The 23,090-nt window shown below is 42.0% G+C and overlaps 1 protein-coding gene across 1 annotated transcript in view; it reads left to right on the top strand.

The window, feature by feature from the left end:
• Window positions 1-22,055, top strand: part of LOC120985563 (chemokine-like protein TAFA-2) — a 108,960-nt gene extending 86,905 nt beyond the window's left edge. The window contains exons 2-5 of the mRNA XM_040413583.1: window positions 12,621-12,773; window positions 13,408-13,532; window positions 16,487-16,550; window positions 21,997-22,055. Coding sequence (XP_040269517.1) covers window positions 12,621-12,773; window positions 13,408-13,532; window positions 16,487-16,550; window positions 21,997-22,055 — 401 coding nt within the window. The remainder of the gene's footprint in view (window positions 1-12,620; window positions 12,774-13,407; window positions 13,533-16,486; window positions 16,551-21,996) is intronic.
• Window positions 22,056-23,090: the final 1,035 nt, after the last annotated feature.

The raw sequence follows: 23,090 nt of genomic DNA on the forward strand, positions 1-23,090 counted from the left end.
GTTGCATGTCAGGAGAAGGCTCTGGCTTGTGCCTTCTAGCTTGTTTCTGCAGACTCCTGACCTTCAACTCCCTCTCCCTGTCTGGGCCTGGACCTTTCTACTAGGGGTTCTCTAACTCCCTCTAACGTCTGGGATGACTAACTGCATCCAACTAGGCCTGCTATTGCATATTACAGGGGAACATTGCATACAAACAATACCTTATAAATTACATAAAATGCACAATTAGAGATAACATTCCTGTCCCTAGTGAGGAGGAGTAACGCACACATCAATTGACCCTTGTGTAGTGCCCACGCTTATCTAGTGGGGACACTACATATGGAGCACATTTTTTGTTTGGATAAATAAATATAATACACAACAGCTATGTCTCATATTGCAGACCAGTCCCAATTACTTAAATAGGTTAGAGCTGTATCTCAGGCTCAGTAGTATCTCAGGGTGTAACTAGACATGACTGGGCCCCAGAGCCCCATAGCAGATTTTTGAATACTCTGCCAGGGGTGGACTGGGAACTTAAAATGGCCCTAGGAAAAATACTAAAGGTGGCCCTGATTTGTAGTCGAGTCCAATTTGATAGAAGGCAGGGCGAGCAACACCATATTGTGGAACATTATACCATTCCAACAGAGCCAAATACTATAGTCATTCACAAAATACTGCCCCAGCAGCACAAAATATACCCCCAAAAACGTCATACTTACCCCCCCATCCCCCGCCTTTCCCGGCCCCGGGTTTTGGCTTCACTGTCAGTTCTGTAGGTCCCGAGTCTCCCCACATCCACATCCATTTTGACATGGGGGATGTGACAGCTGCAGCCGATGGCTTCTGGGCAATTGCAGGAGTTGTGCCCCACAGAATAAAACTTCAGTTTATCAGTCCTCCTGATAATAAAAGCTGTGACAGAAGTACGATTGCCAACTTTGCCATGGCCCAAACAAAGGAGTTTCAAGGTTTTGCAGGATCAAAACTGCTGAAAGACTTCTATTAACCCCTAAAGGACCGGCGCTGTACATGTACGGCGCTGGTGGACGCAACTTAAGGACCAGCGCCGTACATGTATAGCGTGCTGATTGGGCGGGTGCAGGAGCTGCGCCCACCTGATCAGCAGCAGGGGTCTGGCAGTCACTCATAGCCGGACCCCTGCTGTATGCGCCGGCATCGGTGAAAACACCAATGCCAGCTCATTAACCCTTGCATTGCCGTGGTCAGCGATGACTGCGGCAAGTGTGGGATCCTGCCTGGTGCGGGGTGGCCATCGGGTCCCCGTGCTGCTGTGATGGGGACCTGATGGCAGGGAAGGCAGCCTGATGCCTTCCTTAGGCATCGTGGCTGCCTTCCGTGACAGCCTGATAAATCCAGCTCTCTGGATCTCACAGGAAGCAGGCTGTAAGTGTATTACAGTGAGTAATACACTTACAGCCAATGCATCACAATATAGAAATATTGTGATGAATTGTAAAGGGGATCAGACCCACAAAAGTTGAAGTCCCAGAGTGGGACAAAAAATAAAGTGAAAAAAGAAGTTAAAAAAATTAAGTTTTGCAAAAAATTATGTTTCAAGTAAAAAAAGCGTCCTTTTCCCAAAATAAAGTAAAAAAAAATTGCAAAAATAGGGAAATAAAGAAAAGACATATTAGGTATCGACCGCATCTGTATCGACCGCCTCTATAAAAATATCACATGACCTGTGCTAAAAAAAACATTTTTTTGTCACCTTACATTACTAAAAGTGCAACACCAAGCGATCAAAAAGGTGTATACCCTCCAAAATAGTACCAATCTAACCACCACCTCATCCTGCAAAAAAAATTGCCCCTACCTAAGACAATTGCTTAAAAAATAAAAAAAACTATGGCTCTCAGACTACGGAGACATGATTTTTTTTGTTTCAAAAATGCTTTTATTGTGTTAAATGTAACAAAAAAAAAAAGTTTACATATTTTATATCGCCGCGTCCGTGACAAGCTGCTTTATACAAATACCACAGGACCTAACCCCTCAGATGAACTCCGTAAAAAAAGTTTAATAAAAACGGTGTCAAAAAAGCAATTTTTTTGTCACCTTACATCACAAAAAGTGTAATAGCAAGCAATCAAAAAATCATATTTACCTCAAAATAGTGCCAAACTGTCATCTCATCCCGAAAAAATGGTACCCTACATAAGACAATCGCCTAAAAACTAAAAAAACTATGGCTCTCAGACTATGGAAACACTAAGACATGATTTTTTTAATTTTTTTTTTATATTATTGTGTAAAACTTAAATAAATTAAAAAAGTATACATATTAGGTATTGCCACGTCCGTAAGGACCTGCTCTATAAAAATATCACATGGCCTAAACCCTCAGGTGAACACCGTAAAAAATAAAAGATAAAAACGCTATTAAAAAAGCTATTTTTTGTCACCTTCTATAACTAAACGTGTAATAGCTAGCGATCAAAAAGTCATATGCATCCCAAAATAGTGCCAATCAAACCGTAATCTCATCCTGCAAAAATTATACCCTACATAAGATAATTGCCTTAAAAATAAAAAAAACTATGATTCTCAGACTATGGAGACACTAAAACATGATTTTTTTTGTTTCAATAATGATATTAGTGTATAAAACGTAAATAAATTTAAAAAGTATACATATTAGGTATTGACACGTCCGTAACGACCTGCTCTATAAAAATATCACATGACCTAACCCCTCAGAAAATTTTATAAAAAGTGTGTCAAAAAAGCCATTTTTTGTCAACTTATATAACAAAAAGTGTAATACTAAGCGATCGTAAAGTCATACGTACCCTAAAATAGTACCAATCAAACTGTCATCTAATATTGAAAAAAATTACCCAATACATAAAACAGTCGCCCAAAAAAAAAAAAAAACGATCGCTTTCAGAATATAGACAATTATTTTTTTTTTAAATGCTTTATTATGTAAAACTGAAACAAATAAACAAAAAAAGTCATATTTGGTATTCTTGCGTCCGTAACAACCTGCTCTATAAAAATACCACATGATCTAACCTGTCAGATAAACATTTCAAATAAAAAATAAAAACTGTGCCAAAACAGCTATTTTTTGCTACCTTGCCTCACAAAAAAGCAAAAATCATATGTACCCTAAAATAGTACCAAAAAAACTGCCACCTTATCCCATAGTTTCAAAAATGGGGTAATTTTTTGGGATTTCCTACTGTAGGGGTGCATCAGGGGGTCTTCAAATGTGACATGGCAACTTTCCCAGTGAAATTTGCCCTCCAAAAACCATATGGCGTTCCTTTCCTTCTTTGCCCTGCCGTGTGCCCGTACAGCAGTTTACGACCACATATGGGGTGTTTCTGTAAACTACAGAATCAGGGCAATACATATTGAGTTTTATTTGGCTGTTAACTCTTGCTTTGTTAATGGAAAAAATGGATTCAAATGTTAAATCTGCCAAAAAAGTGAAATTCTGAAATCTTATCTACATTTTCCTTTAATTTTTGTGGAACACCTAAAGGGTTACCAAAGTTTGTAATATCAGTTTTGAATACCATGAGGGGTGTATTTTCCAAAATGGGGTCACTTTTTTGGAGTTTCTACTTTAGGGGTGCATCAGGGGGTTTTCAAATGTGGCATGGCAACTTAAAATTATCCCAGTGAAATCTGCCTTCCAAAAACCACATGGCGTTCGTTTCCTTCTGCGCCCTGCCATGTGGCCATACAGCGGTTTAAGACCACATATGGGGTGTTTCTGTAAACTACAGAATCAGGGTAATAAATATTGAGTTTAGTTTGGCTGTTAATAGAGTTGAGCGGACACCTGGATGTTCAGGTTCGACGGGTTCAGCCGAACTTCACAAAAAAGTTCGAGTTCGGGACCCGAACTTGATCCCGTACCACATTGAAGTCAATGGGGACCTGAACTTTGGAGCACTAAAATGGCTCTAAAAAAGTCATGGAAAGGGCTAGAGGGCTGTGGTTAAGAGCATGGCAAGTGCTCTGCAAACAAATGTGGATAGGGAAATTACTTAAAATAACATAAAGTACGTAAAAATAAAAAATAATAATCTTGATCTAGGAGGACGAGGTCCATATGGAGTAGGAGTTTGAGGAGGCGGTGGATATGGCGGTGTAGTTTGAAGCGGCGGTGGAGGAGGAGGTTGCCAACACTGGTTTTTGTTTTTGTTTTTTATTTTATTTTATTTATTTATTTTTTTTATTAAATTTGGGTAGACCTGTGGGTAGAGAATGTGAGCTGGAGTACAACAATGGCTGGGTGAGGCCGGTATACATATATATTCTGCACAAGGTATGGACAAGTCCTGAGGGATCCATGCCTGGTTCATTTTAATGAATGTGAGCTTGTCCACATTGGCTGTGGACAGGCAGCTGCGCTTGTCTGTGATAACATCCTCCTGCCGTGCTAAACAAACGTTCAGACAATACACTGGCTGCAGGGCAGGCCAGCACCTCCAAGGCGTAAAGGGCAAGCTCAGGCCATGTGCCCAATTTGGAGACCCAGAAGTTGTATGGAGCAGACCCATCTGTCAGTACGTGTAGGTGTGTGCACACATACTGCTCCACCATATTGCACGTCTCAGTGACATCCACAATCCATTTGGAAATATTCTCTATCAACTTTCGATATTCTTTTATGCGCTTACCATGGTGATCACGGGTAACGGGGAATCAGGGTTCAATGCCGGAGAGGGCGGAAATGTGGGACAAGTTATTAAAGCGGAAGAATCGAGTGAAAGGAGGGGGCATGCGTCAATTAAAGATGAATTTTTGAAATTTAAGTCCCTGTCACCTATGCAGAGCAGGGGTTTTTCAACAGCAAAAAATGGGCTAATGTCACCCACTAATGGAACAGATGATTTTTAAAAATTTCAGTCCCTGTCAACTATGCAGAGCAGGGGTTTATTCACGGCAAAACTGGGTTCAGGTCACCCACCAATTGAACAGACGATTTTACAAAAATTAGGTCCCTGTCACCTATGCAGATCAGGGGTTTGTATACGGCAAAAATGGTAAAATGTCACCTGAGAATGTAACAGATGCTTTTGTACCCTGCTCCCGCTTTTGCTGTGCTGGTGCCTCTGTGCGACCACTGCCTCTTCCTCCAAACTGCACACGTCACTCGCATGACCTTGATTCCATGTGGGGTCTAGTACCTCCTCATCCTCCACATCATCTTCCACCCAATCTTTACCCCTGCCCTCCTTGTCAGTCTGCAGACTGCAGAAAGCCTCAGCAGTTGGCTCTTATGTTTTGTCATCATCAGAGATGGTGGTCTTCCCATGTCCTCATCCTGAAACATAAGTGGTTGGGCATCAGTGCACTCAATCTCTTCCACTTCTGGGGCAGGGCTATGTGGATGGCCCACGGAAACCCTGCTAACTGAGTCATCAAAAATCATAAGAGACTGCTGCATGACTTGGGGCTCAGACTGTTTGCCTGATTTGCAAGGGGGTGAGTTGAAAGACAGATAGCCATGGGCTGTAGGTGCCAACTCTGAGCTTTCAGCAGGGGACTGGGTGGAAGAAAATGTGAAGGAACTGGAGGCACTGTCAGCCACCCAATCTACTATCGCCTGTACTTGTTCTGGCCTCACCATTCGTACTGTCCAAAATGCAGGGTAGGCCGCAAAATATAAGAATTTGTCACCCAACAATGTAACAGATGCATTTGTGAAATTTATTTCCCTGTCTGCTATGTAGAGCAGGGGTATATCGCAGCCAAAAATTGGTGAATGTCACACAACAATGTAACAGACGAATTACAGAAATGTATTTCCCTGTCCACAATGTAGAGCAGGGGTATATCACAGCCAAAAATTGGTGAATGTCACACAACAATGTAACAGACGAAATAGTGAAATGTATTTTCCTGTCCACAATGTAAGCTGGGGTATATCACAGCCAAAAATTGGTGAACGTCACTTAACAATGTAACAGACGAATTAGTGAAATGTATTTCTCTGTCCACTAGGTAGAGCAGGGGTATATCACAGCCAAAAATTGGTGAATGTCACCCAACAATGTAACAGACAAATTAGTGAAGTGTATTTCCCTGTCCACTATGTAGAGCAGGGGTATATCACAGCCAAAAATTGGTGAATGTCACCCAACAACATAACAGACGAATTAGTGAAATGTATTTCCCTGTCCACTAGGTAGAGCAGGGGTATATCACAGCCAAAAATTGGTGAATGTCACACAACATTGTAACAGACGAAATAGTGAAATGTATTTTCCTGTCCACAATTTAGAGCAGGGGTATATCACAGCCAAAAATTGGTGAATGTCACTTAACAATGTAACAGACGAATTAGTGAAATGTATTTCTCTGTCCACTAGGTAGAGCAGGGGTATATCACAGCTAAAAATTGGTGAATGTCACCCAACAATGTAACAGACAAATTATTGAAATGTATTTCCCTGTCCACTAGGTAGAGGAGGGGTATATCACAGCCAAAAATTGGTGAATGTCAACAATGTAACAGACAAATTAGTGAAATGTATTTCCCTGTCCACTAGGTAGAGCAGAGATATATCACAGCCAAAAATTGGTGAATGTCACACAACAATGTAACAGACAAATTAGTGAAATGTATTTCCCTGTCCACTATGTAGAGCAGGGGTATATCACCACCAAAAATTTGGGAATCTAACCCAACAATGTATCAGACGAATTAGTGAAATGACTTAAAATAAAATAAAATAAAATACGTAAAAATCAGTAGGTCGAGGAGGCGGTGGACGTGGCGGTGTAGGTAGAAGCGGTGGTGGAGAAGGAGGAGGTAGCTAACACTGGTATTTTTTTATTTATTTTTTTTATTTTGTGTTGTTGTTTAAATTAGGGTACACCCCAAAATATTAGGAAATATCAAAAATAAAACAATGAGAAAGTGCGCTGGAGTATAACAATGGCTGGGTGAGACCGGTATACATGTCTATTCTGCACAAGGTACGGACAAGTCTTGTGGGATCCATGCCTGGCTCATTTTAATGAACATGAGCTTGTCCACATTAGCTGTAGACAGGTGGCTGCGCTTGTCTGTGATAACGCCCCCTGCCGTGCTAAACACACGTTCAGACAATACACTTGCTGCAGGGCAGGCCAGCACCTCCAAGACGTAAAGGGCAAGCTCAGGACATGTGCCCAATTTGGAGACCCAGAAGAAAAAGGGGGCAGACCCATCAGTCAGTACGTGTAGGCGTGTGCACACATACTGCTCCACCATGTTGCTGAAATGCTGCCTCCTGCTAATACGTTCCATATCAGCTGGTGGCGCTGGTTGTTGTGGCGAGCTGACAAAGCTTTTCCACATTTTGGTCATGCTAGCCCTGCCTTCTGAGGTGCTGGCGGTGCCCCAGCTGCGTTGGCGACCTATTCCTCCTCCTCTGCCTTCGCCTTGTGCTTCCACTGTACCCCTGCTGTCAGGTGGAACTGCAATCAGCGTGCGCTTGTACTCGTGCATCTTACGATCACGCTCCAGTGAAGGAATTAAGGACGGTACGTTGTCCTTGTAACGGTAATCCAGCAGCGTGGCCACCCAGTAATCAGCACAAGTTAGAATGTGGCCAACTCGGCGGTCATTGCGGAGACACTGCAGCATGTAATCGCTCATGTGTGCCAAGCTGCCCAAAGCCAACGACAAGCTGTCCTCTGTGGGAGGCATATCGTCTGTGTCCCCTGTATCCCCCCAGCCACGCACCAGTGATGGCCATAAACTGGTTTGGGTGCCACTCTGCTGTGAACACGGTTCCTTCTCTTCCATATCCTCCTCCTCATCCTCCACCTCGTCATCCTCCAGAACTGTGCCCTGGCTGGACAATTGTGTACCTGGCGTATGTTGGTGCAGGAACCCACCCTCGGAGCCACTTGTGAATGACTGGCCTGAAACTCTTGTAAATGATCCCACTTCCTCCTCCTGTGCCACATCCTCTTCCATGATCGCCCAAATCATTTTTTCAAGGAGGCATAGAAGTGGGATAGTAATGCTAAGAACGGCGTCATCGGCACTGGCCATGTTGGTGGAGTACTGGAAACAGCGCAAGAAGGCACACAGGTCTGGCATGGAGGCCCACTCATTGGGGTGGTGAAGTGGTGGTGAAGTGGCAACTCACCCGTGCGTGCTGCAGCTGAAACTCCACTATCGCCTGCTGATGCTCGCACAGTCTGGACAGCATGTGCAAGGTGGAGTTCCATCTTGTGGGAACGTTACATATGAGGCGGTGAGCGGGAAGGCCGAAGTTACTCTGCAGCGCTGACAGGCGAGCAGCAGTAGGGTGAGAACGCTTAAAACGCGCACAGACGGCCTGCACTTTCTGCAGCAGCTCTGACATATTGGGGTAATTTTTCAGGAATTTCTGCACCACTAAATTTTGCACATGCACCAGGCAAGGCATGTGCATCAAACCGGATAGGATCAGAGCTGCTACGTGATTTCGCCCATTATCGCACACCACCAGGCCGGGCTTGAGGCTCACTGGCACCAACCACTCATCGTTCTGTTGTTCCATGCCCATCCACAGCTCCTGTGCGGAGTGGGTTTTATATACCTGCTTCTACTATATACAGATTGAGGGGTTCAATATATTTGCTTCCACAAAATATTGATTATTGAGTTCTATATACATGCTTCTACAAAATATTGATTGAGGGTTGCGATATACTTGCTTCCACAAAATATTGATTAATGGGTTCTATATACTTGCTTCTCAAAATACTGATTGAGGGGTGCGATATACCTGCTTCCACAAAATACTGATTAAGGGGATTGATATACCCGCTTCCATCAAATATTGATTGAGGCCTGCAATACACCTGCTTCCACAAAATACTGAGTGAGGCCTGCGATACACCTGCTTCCAAAAAATACTGATTGAGGGGTGCAATATACCTGCTTCCGCAAAATACTGATTAAGGGGTTTGATATATCTGCTTCCACAAAATGCAGATTGAGGGGTGTTATATACCTGCTTACACCAAATATTGATTAGGGGGTTCTAAATACCTTCTTTCATACAATACTGATTGAGGGGTACGATTTACCTGCTCCCACCAAACATTGATTTAGGGGTTCTATATAACTGTTTCCACAAAATACTGATTGAGGGGTGCGATATACCTGCTTCCACAAAATACTGATTAAGGGGATTGATATACCTGCTTCCACAAAATATTGATTAAGGGGTTTTATATACCTGTTTTCACAAAATACTGATTGAGTGGTGCGATATACCTGCTTCCACAAAATACTGATTGAGGCCTTCAATACACCTTCTTCCACAAAATACTGATTAAGGGCTTTAATATACTGGCTTCCACCAAATTCTGATTGAGGTCTGCGATATACCTGATTCCACAAATACTGCTCTTCTCTAGGGAATTTGGCACAGGGTCTTTTTGAAAATAACAGGCAAAGGAAGAGGCAGACCATTCCGCAGCGGTGGTAGGGGTCGGACAGGTGCGCCAGCCGGAGCCTAAGTGGGAAGTTGGAGAAGGTGTGTGCGATTACGTCAAACTATGCACCAGAGTTGGTTGAGTGGTTCACTCAGCCTTCCGCTTCTGCATCTGCACCCTCCTCACTCTCTGCTGTGTGCACCCCCAAAGACACCACCACCACCACCATAGCCCCTCCACTCGAGTCAGTGGAATTATTTTCCCATCCATTGCATTTTTGGCATCGGATGAGGAAGAGGAGATAGCAACGGCTGCCACCCAGCATTCTGACGACAGTACCCAGATCAGCCCAAGGAGGGTGGTCCCCGCTGTTGCTGCCTACTCCGAGATCTCTAATGTCAGTGGTGGTGAAGGTGACGATGATGAGGTGTCGATGGACGTCACGTGGGTGTCCACAAGAGAGGAAGAGGAGGGCAGTTTAGAGGGAGCGATGGAGCAGCAGATAGGGATGAGAAGGAGAAGAAGCAGGCAGATCTCGCAGTGCACCAGAGGAAAAATCTGACTGAAAATGCATCTGGAGCGAACCATCCACCATGCCCGGATACATCTTGGACTCCCAGGACGCCGACACATGGCTCCGCAGTGTGGGCTTTTTTTTTAACGTGTCAGCTGCTGACAATGGTGTTGCCATTTACAGCCTGTGCTGTCAACGCATAAGTTGCGGTAAGCCCAACACTCACCTAGGTATGACTGCTTGGCCTCCCATCTCCCAGTGGGAGCAACGCCGTCAAAACTCACAAAGCCACACTCCCCGCTCTCCATGTCCTGCCTCTTCTCCTTCGCCACTCTCCTCCGATTGGTCCTCCACCCACCTTCCACCGTGCCGTCGTCGCATTCATCTGGCAGAAGGCAGGCTTCCGTGGCCCAAATGTTCGAGCGTAAAAAGTTGATGACGCCAGATAACCCTGTTGCCCAATGGCTGACCGCTGGCTTTTTGGAACTGCTAAACCGCCAACTACTGCCATATAAACTGGTGGACACGGAGGCCTTTAGCAAATTTGTGGCCATTGGCACATACCGCAATGGAAAGTCCCCGGAAGGAAATATCTCTCCCAAAAGGGCATCCCAGAGCTATATGGCCACGTTCAACGGCAAGTGAATATATCTCTGGCACACAGTGTCGGTGCCAAGATACATCTGACCACAGACACGTGGTCTAGCAAACACGGGCAGAGAAGGTACATAACTTTTACTGCCCACCGGGTGAACCTTCTGATGGCCGTCAAGCATGTAACCCGTGTGGATTTGGTGTTACCACCACGGATTCCATGCAGGCCTGCCTATTCTTCTCCTCCTCCTACTCCATCCTCCGCCTCGGCTGACTCTTCCTTTTTCACTACAACTGCCTCTTCCGCTGCACCCCCAAGCTCCCCAGAACCTATTCGACGTGCCAGGTAAGACATTGCCATGCTGTGCTGTGGCTGTTGTGCCTGGAAGCCAAGAGCCACACCGGTCTAGTCCTGCAGTGTACTCCACTGGCCTACAGTAAATTTGTTATTCAGTAACCGCCTAATGTATCTCCAGCCACATAATCACTTGTTCTTGTCAATCAGATGAATGCCTATTTTTTGGGGTCTGTACTCCACTGGCCTACAGTAATATTGTTATTCAGTGACCGCCCAATGTACCTCCAGCTACATAATCACTTGTTCTTTTCTGTCAGGTGAATGCCAAATTTTTGGGTCCTGTAATTGTCTACAGTAAAATTGTTATCCACTGACTGTCTAATATGCCTCCAGCCACATAATCACTTGTTCTTTTCTGTCAGGTGAATGCCTAATTTTTTAGGCCTGTACTCCTGTGGCCTAAAATAACATTTTTCTAGGCTCCAGCAGGGCACATTTTTGAGAGTTTCCCTTTAAGATAAAAATGGCCCCTGATTAAAATACATATTTTTTGTGGGAAGTTTTGCCTTTGATCCCCCTCTGGTATATCACTGTCCATGTTGTGGGACTATTTGTGCACTTCTAGTAAGTATTTGATGGTTGCAAATATGACCCGAAGGTTTTTCAGGTTCGTCTGCCATTAAAGTGAAGGGGGCTTACCACGAACGTGCGGTTCGCGAACATTTGATCGCGAGCGCCCAACGTCCTGGTCGATGTTCATCCATCACTATTCTTCACATACAGTACAGACCAAAAGTTTGGACACACCTTCTCATTCAAAGAGTTTTCTTTATTTTCATGACTATGAAAATTGTAGATTCACACTGAAGGCATCAAAACGATGAATTAACACATGTGGAATTATATACATAACAAACAAGTGTGAAACAACAGAATATATGTCATATTCTAGGTTCTTTAAAGTAGCCACCTTTTGCTTTGATTACTGCTTTGCACACTCTTGGCATTCTCTTGATGAGCTTCAAGAGGTAGTCCCCTGAAATGGTTTTCACTTCACAGGTGTGCCCTGTCAGGTTTAATAAGTGGGATTTCTTGCCTTATAAATGGGGTTGGGACCATCAGTTGCGATGAGGATAAGTCAGGTGGATACACAGCTGATAGTCCTACTGAATAGACTGTTAGAATTTGTATTATGGCAAGAAAAAAGCAGCTAAGTAAAGAAAAACGAGTGGCCATCATTACTTTAAGAAATGAAGGTCAGTCAGTCAGCCGAAAAATTGGGAAAACTTTGAAAGTAAGGGCTATTTGACCATGAAGGAGAGTGATGGGGTACTGCGCCAGATGACCTAGCTTCCACAGTCACCGGACCTGATCCCAATCGAGATGGTTTGGGGTGAGCTGGACCGCAGAGTGAAGGCAAAAGGGCCAACAAGTGCTAAGCATCTCTGGGAACTCCTTCAAGACTGTTGGAAGACCATTTCAGGGGACTACCTCTTGAAGCTCATCAAGAGAAAGCCAAGAGTGTGCAAAGCAGTAATCAAAGCAAAAGGTGGCTACTTTGAAGAACCTAGAATATGACATATTTTCAGTTGTTTCACACTTGTTTGTAATGTATATAATTCCACATGTGTTAATTCATAGTTTTGATGCCTTCATAGTCATGAAAATAAAGAAAACTCTTTTAATGAGAAGGTGTGTCCAAACTTTTGGTCTGTACTGTATGAGTCACTGTAACTTTAGAGATTGTTCAGTTGATTATTTATATAGATATATTTTTTATTTTTTGAAAAATATTTACTTATTTTCTTGCCTCTTCAGCTCAGCATGTTAAAACTGGAACATGTGAAGTTGTGGCTCTTCACAGATGCTGTAATAAGAATAAGATAGAGGAAAGGTCACAGACTGTGAAGTGTTCATGTTTCCCAGGACAAGTGGCAGGAACAACAAGAGCTGTTCCATCTTGTGTTGATTGTAAGTATATTAACTCTACTCAGTGAAATATCATATAAAATGTATTATTCAGTATTACTGTCAGTTGTCTTACTTTTACTTCTTATTGTCATTATCAATGAATCAAAGATTTTCTAGGACTTAAATATAAAACTACCTCCTGGTACCCTCCTGGCAATCAGATATTTAAAGAAACCATTGCCCTCAAGCAAACTCTGTAGTCTTATCATTGTATACTAGCAACAGTGCTGAGCTACAGTAAGACCACATAGACATGATGTCGTAGGCCAGAAAAAGAACTCGCAAAGCACCTTGGCCCCTTCAAGTAGCTGATAGGCTGGAGTGCCAGGAGTTTGATACCCACCTATCTGATATTGATGACCTATCCTAAGGATAGGTCATCATGATTTACGGCCCAGAAACAATTTTAAAGCTGTAAAGTAATAAAAAATACCAAAGTCTAGTATTAAAAAGTATATTTTGTACATATTATCTATGGTGATGTTTGCAATTATATACTTTATTTACTTTCAATACAGCAGAAGAGAGATAGTTTACCATTTATATGGATTATAAATATTGAGTTTTGTTGATTTCCACCATCTACAGTAGATGTTGATTTTGTTGATTTGTCATGTCTATGTGTTGATTTTAGCATCAATAGTGGAGCAGAAATGGTGGTGTCAAATGCATCCTTGTCTTGATGGAGAGGAATGCAAAGTCCTTCCAGACCAAAAAGGATGGAGTTGTGCCTCAGGTAATAAAGTGAAAACTACAAAGGTGAGTTCTAGATAAAATATACATATAGTGATGTAGATTAATTTGCTTTCCATGAAAAGCATTGTAACTTAGTAATTAGTAACTTAGTAATTTTTCAAACTAAATTTATTTTTTTACAGTACAGGGCAACGATTTCTTGTCCTCCCACTCACACTGGTGCTACTAAGGAGGTATTATGTAGGCTTTTTGTCATGGCTCTCCCTGCTGCTGGTGCATCTGTGTTGCAGCAGCATCTGGTTGCCAGGGATGCCCCGAGGCAATGACAGTGTGTGCCGTGGCTCCCAGGTGTCAGGGTATATTGGCAGCAGCTCCGCCTGGCATGTAGGCACGCCAGCGTGAGTTGCCTCTGTTTAGTATAAAGGCCGAAGAGTTCAGATGCCGGTGAATTTCTGTTTCTCTGGTTCCCTCTGCTGTTCCTTTTTGATATTTCATTCCCTTTGGCTGCGGACTTCAGTATTTGGTATTGCGACTGCATTTTTTGGCTTCTGCTAATTTGTTCTTGCATTTTCTGATTTTGACTTCTGGCATTGCTTTCTCGATTGCTTCTGGCATTCTTGGTACTTCGTTAAACGACTGGCTTTTGACCCTAGAACTGTACAAATACTCTTTGTGTGCCTGTTTGTTCCCTGCTTGTGTGTTGCTTCCTCACTTACGTGGTATAGAGACTGTGAAGCAGTTGTGGGGTTACCTCCTAGGGTGACCGTGCAAGTAGGAAGAGATAGTGGGTCTGGGAAGTTCAAGGCTACACTATCCCTGTGTGTTCATGTTCTGTGTCATCAAACCCTAACAATTTTATACTGGTCACTATCAAGACTGAGACCCAGAGCAAAAAGTTATGTTCTTGATATATGAATGTTATATATTGCTTAAATATTACCATAATACTATGGCCTAAAATTACTGCCATACCCTACTTTGCTCAAAAGCTATCGTCATAATGTGTCTGAATATTTCCACCATGCAATGATCAACAAATATACTGTTCCTAATAATATAGATTTACAATTCCTATAAAACTAAACTTAAACTACCTTAATATATGCTCAAAACATACTGCCATACCATACAAAAGATTCACAATATATACACATAAACATATACATGATTACAAAAATACTGTTATACCACACTAAGTTTCACAATAAAGTATGTGCATGAATATAAATGAACATATACATATAGTCTGTTTACATCTGTAGATATATGTACTGTATTTGTAGACTTGTTTCAGATTTTTTAGAACCACTGTGCCTCAAACTGGAAAACACCACAAGGATGGACTCTAGATTGAATGCAGATGACCTACAGAGCAGGAAAAACAGAGACATGAACTTGTAACTTGAACAGACTTGGAACCCAGGCATACAGAGACATGGATATGGAACTTGCTCAGACATGGATGAAGACTTCTGGAACTGAGACATTCAGAGGCATGGACATGGAACTTGTGCAGACTTGGATAAAGACTTCTGGAATCCAAAGATAGAGACATGGACTTGGAACTTGTTCAGACTAGGATCAAAGCTTCTGGAACCCAAAGATACAGACATGTGGACCAGTGCACACATGACAGTAACTTCTGGAACCCGTGACAAGGTGGCTTCAGACAGATGGCACCTACATTAAAAGACTTGCCAGTCCGTGGCTTTTGGCCTGCAAAATTTCTGGTTAATGTAGAATCCAGCTATTTCACACTCTGGTTAAAGCCCTGGGCAGATGGGCAGAAGTGCACGGTCCAAAAGATACCTGACAGCGTTGAATTCATTGAATATATTTAAGTATGCACTATAATGTGTATATAAACAAAATTATTTAGATTTATGTGTGTTTAATTAACTCAACACTTTCTAGTACTATTTCAAATTGAAGACCATTTTCTGTAAATTACCATTTAGTCCTGTACACCAGTTAAAGTTTTGAAGAATATATGTTTTTCATACAGATTCAAAAGTGAATGATGACCAGCCTAAACACATACAGTGAGAAAAAAAAAGCGATGTGATAGTCACTGTATTTTATTATACCAATGTTTTAGGAAAGAGATTCACACATAAATTCACCAGATGAAATGACAGCTCTCACTGCTGAGAATTCTAAATTCCCAACCATACTGACTTTAAAACACATCATAATTTCAACAGCCTGTTTGTTCCTCCAGGGAATCTTGATTGCACGCCTGTGAATGGAGTTTCCATAATGATGATGAAAGTGAGTTCTGCTTATGGTCACAAACTGGAAATTTTGAAAACAGAATAAGACAAAAAACATTTAACATGTCAGATAAATCCGGTTGAACTGTTCACCACAAAATTTGAGCATATTGTATTCATAATAGGTGTGTATATCAAATGTGTTTGTATTAAGCATTCAAAAGGTATTCTTCTCCCCAGTGATGCAAAGTCACCTGGGGAATTATACACCTGCTCTGCATATGGTAAGAAGTGAGCATAATATTATCTTGCTATTTTGAAATCCAAGTTTAATATGCATATAAACGTGTATAGTAGTATGTTTAATGCTGTACTTTTCAGTGTGCCAAAAAGTATTTAATGCTGTACAATATAATAAGCTATGGATATTAATAACATTGCTGGATGATAAATCAAGTCCAAAGGATATTTCTCCTCCAGTATTGAGGAAAGTACTGTATACCATCTGTCTTTAGCTCATTATACTGAGTGAAATTTCCGAAGAATAGCCATAAACTGTGAATAACAACTACTCAGAAAACAATATCTCTTACTGTAAGTGTCATGTGTCTTCTTATGTGGCAGACTGGGTGTGAATGCTGCCTCTGTACCCACTAAAGCTACATCCTTGCTTCTTATAATCCCAGGTTATTTATATCTGAGTAGTTCATAATAGTTGTAATAATTTCTGCAGGACAAGTCACACACTATAATGACTATATACTCAATACGCAATTGTCATCTAATAGTGTTTCATCATCTTAGGAGAAAAACAATTCTTCCCAACCTCATACATTGCAAGGAGAAAAATCCCTGGATCAAATTTCCAGTAATATGCTAACCATAATTTACAATATTATTACTCTGATTAATGTATCCAGTCCCCTTTGAAGTCTTAGAGAGTTTACCATCACATCCTGCTCTGGTAGAGAGCTCCACAGTCTTACTGCGGTTACAGTAAAGAATCTCCTTCTATGTTGGTGTAGAAACCTTCTATCCTCTAGTTGTAGAGGATGCTACATTGTTACAGCTATTGTCCTAGGTATAAATAGATTATGGTACAGAATGATAACTGTAGTGACCATTGATGTACCGTATTTATACATATTTATGCTGCTTTATGCCCTCTGTCCATGGACTTCTTTGGTTTTGCTAAAGCTGTCTGGCATGGAGTTCTTCAGTTCATTTTGCTTTCCACTAATATGCCAATCAGCAGAAAAATTGTAGAAGAATTCTATTTATCAAACATTTTAATCCACTAGTTTGGTTTGTGGGATTTTTTTGGCTTCTCTAATGCTCCATATTTGTCCTCCTGCATGTCTGCCAGCAGTTTTGATCATGCTCACAGCAGCAGGTACAAGCTGGGAAGAAAAGGACAAGCAGCTTTTATTATCAGGAGTAGTTTGCATCTAAAATTTTATTTTGGCAGGTGCTGCTCTTGTAAGTGCTCAGTGGGGCTTCACTGTGAAGTGCTCTCTTCATTGAACTGCTTCCCAGCCCCTCTCTCTGCGTTGAGTGACGGTTTAATTTTTCTCCTGGTTGGATGCTACAGTTGTCACTCACGGCATAGGATAGGGGCCGTGAAACAGGTCAATGTGGAGAGCAGAGGGCACTTCACAGTAAAGCTGCACCTCTTGAGCACTTACATGTCACAGAATAAAAGTTCATATTTACACTACTCCTGATGAGAAATGCTTTACAAAAGGTACATTTTTCCAGCACTCTCCAGACCCTATCTAGCGCTGTTAGCATTTTAGCTTGTTCAAAACTGCTGACAAACTCCCTTTAAATTGACATTATGAACATAGTCCCTAGGCTTTCTCCAGAGTCTATATCTGGTCCTTGGTGTGAGTGTCCAATGAAAGAGCTAAGTCATTTACGTATTCTACCTGTGGCATTTTATTAGGGGTTGAAATCAAATTCCTAACTCTCTTTGCTCATACAAAAAAACATTTCATGGTTTCAGATAAATTTTGGTTACAGTGGCAGCATCTATCATTAGTTGTAAAGGTAACTTTTGGGTCATTACAAGGTGTGAAGATTGGTGAATGTAGTTAAAATAAAATAGTAGCTCCCCAAATCAAAGTGTGTACACCAATTCTTGTTCAATCACAGAAAATCGTTAATGAGGCTGTAAACGAGACTGAAGTGTTGCTCCTTTGAGATGCATGACATGATTGTGGTGCAATTATGTTATTGTGTAATAAGCAGTAGATCTCATGAGGCTGGTGATGCAGCTGAGAATAGAGAAAGGTAATATAAGATAATAAGATTTTCTTGTTTACCATGTCTGTAGTTATTTTTACTGTAAAACATATGTAATATTCACATTTACCACATTTTGTTAAAGAGTGTTATATAATTGATATAATTCAGGTTTGTGATGGGATTTTTGGAAGCCTTACTTGTACTTGAATCTATATATATAAAGAAGGATGTATATGTGTGTATGTTCTGCGATCACTCAAAAATGCAACCATTTATTTCAATGAAACTTGGTATACACGTCCCTTGCTACCTGGAAAAAAACCTCAGAGCTCTCTAGGACGTACCGTTCCTGAGATATTCCCCAAAAAATTACCTGCATTAGCCAATACAAGCCTGCAAGTCTTTCTCTTCATATCCCAACTATACACAAGTACATGTGTTGTGCGACATTGATGTCGCACCAATGTTGCACAACAATTTTTATAATGATAGTCTATGGCGTTGCACTGCGACATGTGACATGCTGCGACTGCAACAAGACAGTCGCAGAAAAATCCATCTTGGATGGATTTTTTGCAACTGTCTTGTCGCAGTCGCAGCATGTCACATGTCGCAGTGCGACACCATAGTCTATCATTATAAAATTTGTTGAGACAAAATGTCGTGCAACACATGTCGTCGTGTAGCCCTAGCATTAAGGGGGAAGGGCGCTGTGGAGGTCACTGTTAAAGAGGCAGGGCACTGTGGAGGTCACTGTTAAAGGGGCGGCCACTGTGGAGGTCACTGTTAAAGAGTCGGACACTGTGGAGGTCACAGTTAAAGGGGCAGGGCACTGTGGAAGTCACTGTTAAAGGGGCGGGCATTGTGGAGGTCACCGTTAAAGAGGCAGGCACTGTGGAGGTAACTGTTAAAGGGGTGGGCGGTGTGGAGGTCACTGCTAAAGGGGCAGGGCACTGTGGAAGTCACTGTTAAAGTGGTGGGCATTTGTGGAGGTCACTGTTAAAGAGGCAGGCACTGTGGAGGTCACTGTTAAAGGGGTGGGCGGTGTGGAGGTCACTGCTAAAGGGGCAGGGCACTGTGGAAGTCACTGTTAAAGTGGTGGGCATTTGTGGAGGTCACTGTTAAAGAGGCAGGCACTGTGGAGGTCACTGTTAAAGGGGTGGGCGGTGTGGAGGTCACTGCTAAAGGGGCAGGGCACTGTGGAAGTCACTGTTAAAGTGGTGGGCATTTGTGGAGGTCACTGTTAAAGAGGCAGGCACTGTGGAGGTCACTGTTAAAGGGGAGGGCGGTGTGGAGGTCACTGTTAAAGGGGCAGACACTGTGGAGGTCACTGTTAAGGCAGCAGGGTACTGTGAGGTCACTGTTAAGGCAGCGGGTTACTGTGGAGGTCACTGTTAAGGGGGAGGGCCCCTGATGAGGTCACTGTCAAGGGAGTGGGGTGCTGTGTAACACTGTTAAAGGGGCAGACTGCTGTGAAGCTCAAAGTTAAGGGGATGGGCTGCTGTGGAGGTCCCATTTTAAAGTGGCAGGGCACTGTGGGGGGGGTCAGTGTTAAGGGGTGGGGGACTGTGGAGTTCACTGTTAAAGGGGCGGGATGCTGTAGAGGTCACTGTTATGGGGGATACTGTCAATATCTTTTAACGACACACACAAACATTAAATTAAATAGATGAAATATACCCGTGCGAAGCCGGGTCCTTCTGCTAGTCTAGTATAAATTAGTCTCACTATGGGAGAGACGATACATAAATGAGGATTTGGGTCTTCCTCACCTTTGTCACCATTTTGTCTTTACAAGTTATGTTTTGTCAGTGTGTGATGTTAACAAAATATTTTAACTACTAAATAGCACTTCTTGTAAAATCACAGCAGATCCAAGAATAGTATGATGAATTCTGTTCCTGTGCTCTAGATGATACAATTTTTGCAAAAACTGGTGCTGGGATTACAAGAATGGGTGCCCTTGTCTCATCATATGCATTGGTTGGTGGTCAAGCATCTGTATAGGACTGCTAGAGATAGCCGAGCCCTGTACTTGACTTTTAGCAGTCCAATAGAGATGAATGGAGTGTCAGTGCATATCTATTCATATTGGGAAACGTTCATGATCATTGGGAGTCCCAGCAGTTGGACATCCACCGATCAAATACATCTTTTACTACCTCCTTAACACCTTGAGGAAATTCTTCTTATGTTTCTGTTATGCCTAGCACAGGGGGTAGTACATGACACAAAGATTCAAAGAATACCCAAAACAGAATCCCTATGTCATGCCCTGCCACTTCTCATTATATCTGAAACTGACCCTCATATAGTACAAACTACAGGGTGGGCCATTTATATGGATACACCTTAATAAAATGTGAATGGTTGGTGATATTAACTTCCTGTTTGTGGCACATTAGTATATGTGAGGGGGGAAACTTTTCAAGATGGGTGGTGACCATGGTGGCCATTTTGAAGTCAGACATTTTGAATCCAACTTTTGTTTTTTCAATAGGAAGAGGGTCATGTGACAAATCAAACTTATTGGGAATTTCACAAGAAAAACAATGGTGTGCTTGGTTTTAACGTAACTTTATTCTTTCATGAGTTATTTACAAGTTTCTGACCACTTATAAAATGTGTTCAATGTGCTGCCCATTGTGTTGGATTGTCAATGCAACCCTCTTCTCCCACTCTTCACACACTGATAGCAACACCGCAGGAGAAATGCTAGCACAGGCTTCCAGTATCCGTAGTTTCAGGTGCTGCACATCTCGTATCTTCACAGCATAGACAATTGCCTTCAGATGACCCCAAAGATAAAAGTCTAAGGGGGTCAGAACGGGAGACCTTGGGGGCCATTCAACTGGCCCACGACGACCAATCCACTTTCCAGGAAACTGTTCATCTAGGAATGCTCGGACCTGACACCCATAATGTGGTGGTGCACCATCTTGCTGGAAAAACTCAGGGAACGTGCCAGCTTCAGTGCATAAAGAGGGAAACACATCATCATGTAGCAATTTTGCATATCCAGTGGCCTTGAGGTTTCCATTGATGAAGAATGGCCCCACTATCTTTGTACCCCATATACCACACTATACCATCAATTATTTTGTTCCAACAGTCTTGGAGGGATCTATCCAATGTGGGTTAGTGTCAGACCAATAGCGGTGGTTTTGTTTGTTAACTTCACCATTCACATAAAAGTTTGCCTCATCACTGAACAAAATCTTCTGCGTAAACTGAGGGTCCTGTTCCAATTTTTGTTTTGCCCGTTCTGCAAATTCAGTGTGCCGATCTGGGTCATCCTCGTTGAGATGCTGCAGTAGCTGGAGTTTGTAAGGGTGCCATTTGTGAGTAGCTAATATCCGCCGAAGGGATGTTCAACTAATGCCACTCTCCAGTGACATGCAGCGAGTGCTACGCTGTGGGCTCTTGCTGAATGAAGCTAGGACAGCCACTGACGTTTCTTCATTAGAGACAGATTTCATGCGTCCACATTTTGGCAAATCCAACACTGAACCAGTTTCACGAAACTTAGCAAGCAGTTTGCTAACTGTAGCATGGGAGATGGGTGGTCTCGTAGGGTGTCTTGCATTGAAATCTGCTGCAATGACCCGGTTACTGCGTTCACCAGACATCAACACAATTTCTATCCGCTCCTCACGTGTTAACCTCGGCGACATGTCAATGGCTGTAAACAAAGAGAAACTTGTAAATAACTCATGGAAGAATAAAGTTATGTTAAAACCAAGCACACCATTGTTTTTCTTGTGAAATTCCCAATAAGTTTGATGTGTCACATGACCCTCTTCCTATTGAAAAAACAAAAGTTGGATTCAAAATGGCCAACTTCAAAATGGCCACCATGGTCACCACCCATCTTGAAAAGTTTCCCCGCTCACATATACTAATGTGCAACAAACAGGAAGTTAATATCACCAACCATTCCCATTTTATTAAGGTGTATCCATATAAATGGCCCACCCTGTATATTTATAACACTATTGTAAAATAAACATATTAAAACAATATTTTACAGGAGTTCTATCTAAATTGTCTGTCTTTTCTTCCCTTAGGTAACTCGATAGCTGAAAAAGTACATGTAGAAATGGAGATTCACCGTGGTAAAGGATAATGAGAATATCTATAAACATTCTATAATGCAAGCCTTTAGAGAGAAAAAGTTTATCAGAACTTCAGCCAATCGTTATACTTATAAAAAGCAAAACAATGAGAGCACAATCCCTCCTGAATTTCTGGACTGCGCTCTGAATGGTAGAGCTGTTGAGTGCATGACTACTGCAGCTCAGCGTGGAAGAAAGAAGTGATGCCCTGTCTATATGTTGTTGCAGACACAAACTTTGCAGTAAGAAGAAGCTTGGTTGACCACATTTTATAATCAGTTCTCTAAGGTACTGATGATGAGACAGAAAATGTCGATCAGACCTTTATTTCAGCATGCCATACATTTCAACCTTTACTTATTTGTCATGTTTGCCTTCGTAATTGGGTCCATTAAAAGTTTCATTACTATTGAATAATAAAAACTTGCGTTGTAGCAATACTGGCTTTGTAAAATTTACACAAATACATTTGTGTAGAAGAAGCTCACAATATACCATACCTGTTCATACTTTACCTTTATAACTGCATATGAAGAAAACAACGCTGAAATTCAAGATATGTGACATCATCTATAGGCATTTGTTCTATTTGCCTTATTTTGCACGTCTCTGTACTTTTTAGAGCTTTTCTTTATCTGCAAGGAGTAATTGATTGAGTTTAGTATAATACTTAATACTATTAGGAATATATCAAGTATATGGATGAGGACATTTACAATGTGCATAAAGCGGTTGTGCCATGATTGAAAATTAAACATCATATAGTACATGACAATACCTTTCTGACAAAGCTATGACCCAGCCCTGCACCTCACATGGGTCCAGAGATCGCCACCTTTACTGCTCCAATTACTCTGCTAGATTATCTTCAGCCTGATAGCTCAAGGGGTCTGTTCTTTCTGCGGCATCTCTCTACCTGTAACTGCCACATCTAACAGATCATACTGCAGTTGAAGATTTAAATTGAGCATGTTCAACCATCAAAGTGAGATGGACAAAAAATAAGGAAAAGAACAAACAGCAGGGGGCGCCATGCATATTGAATA

Source organism: Bufo bufo, chromosome 1 (genome assembly GCF_905171765.1).
Source record: "Bufo bufo chromosome 1, aBufBuf1.1, whole genome shotgun sequence".
NCBI classification, from domain to species: Eukaryota; Metazoa; Chordata; class Amphibia; order Anura; family Bufonidae; genus Bufo; species Bufo bufo.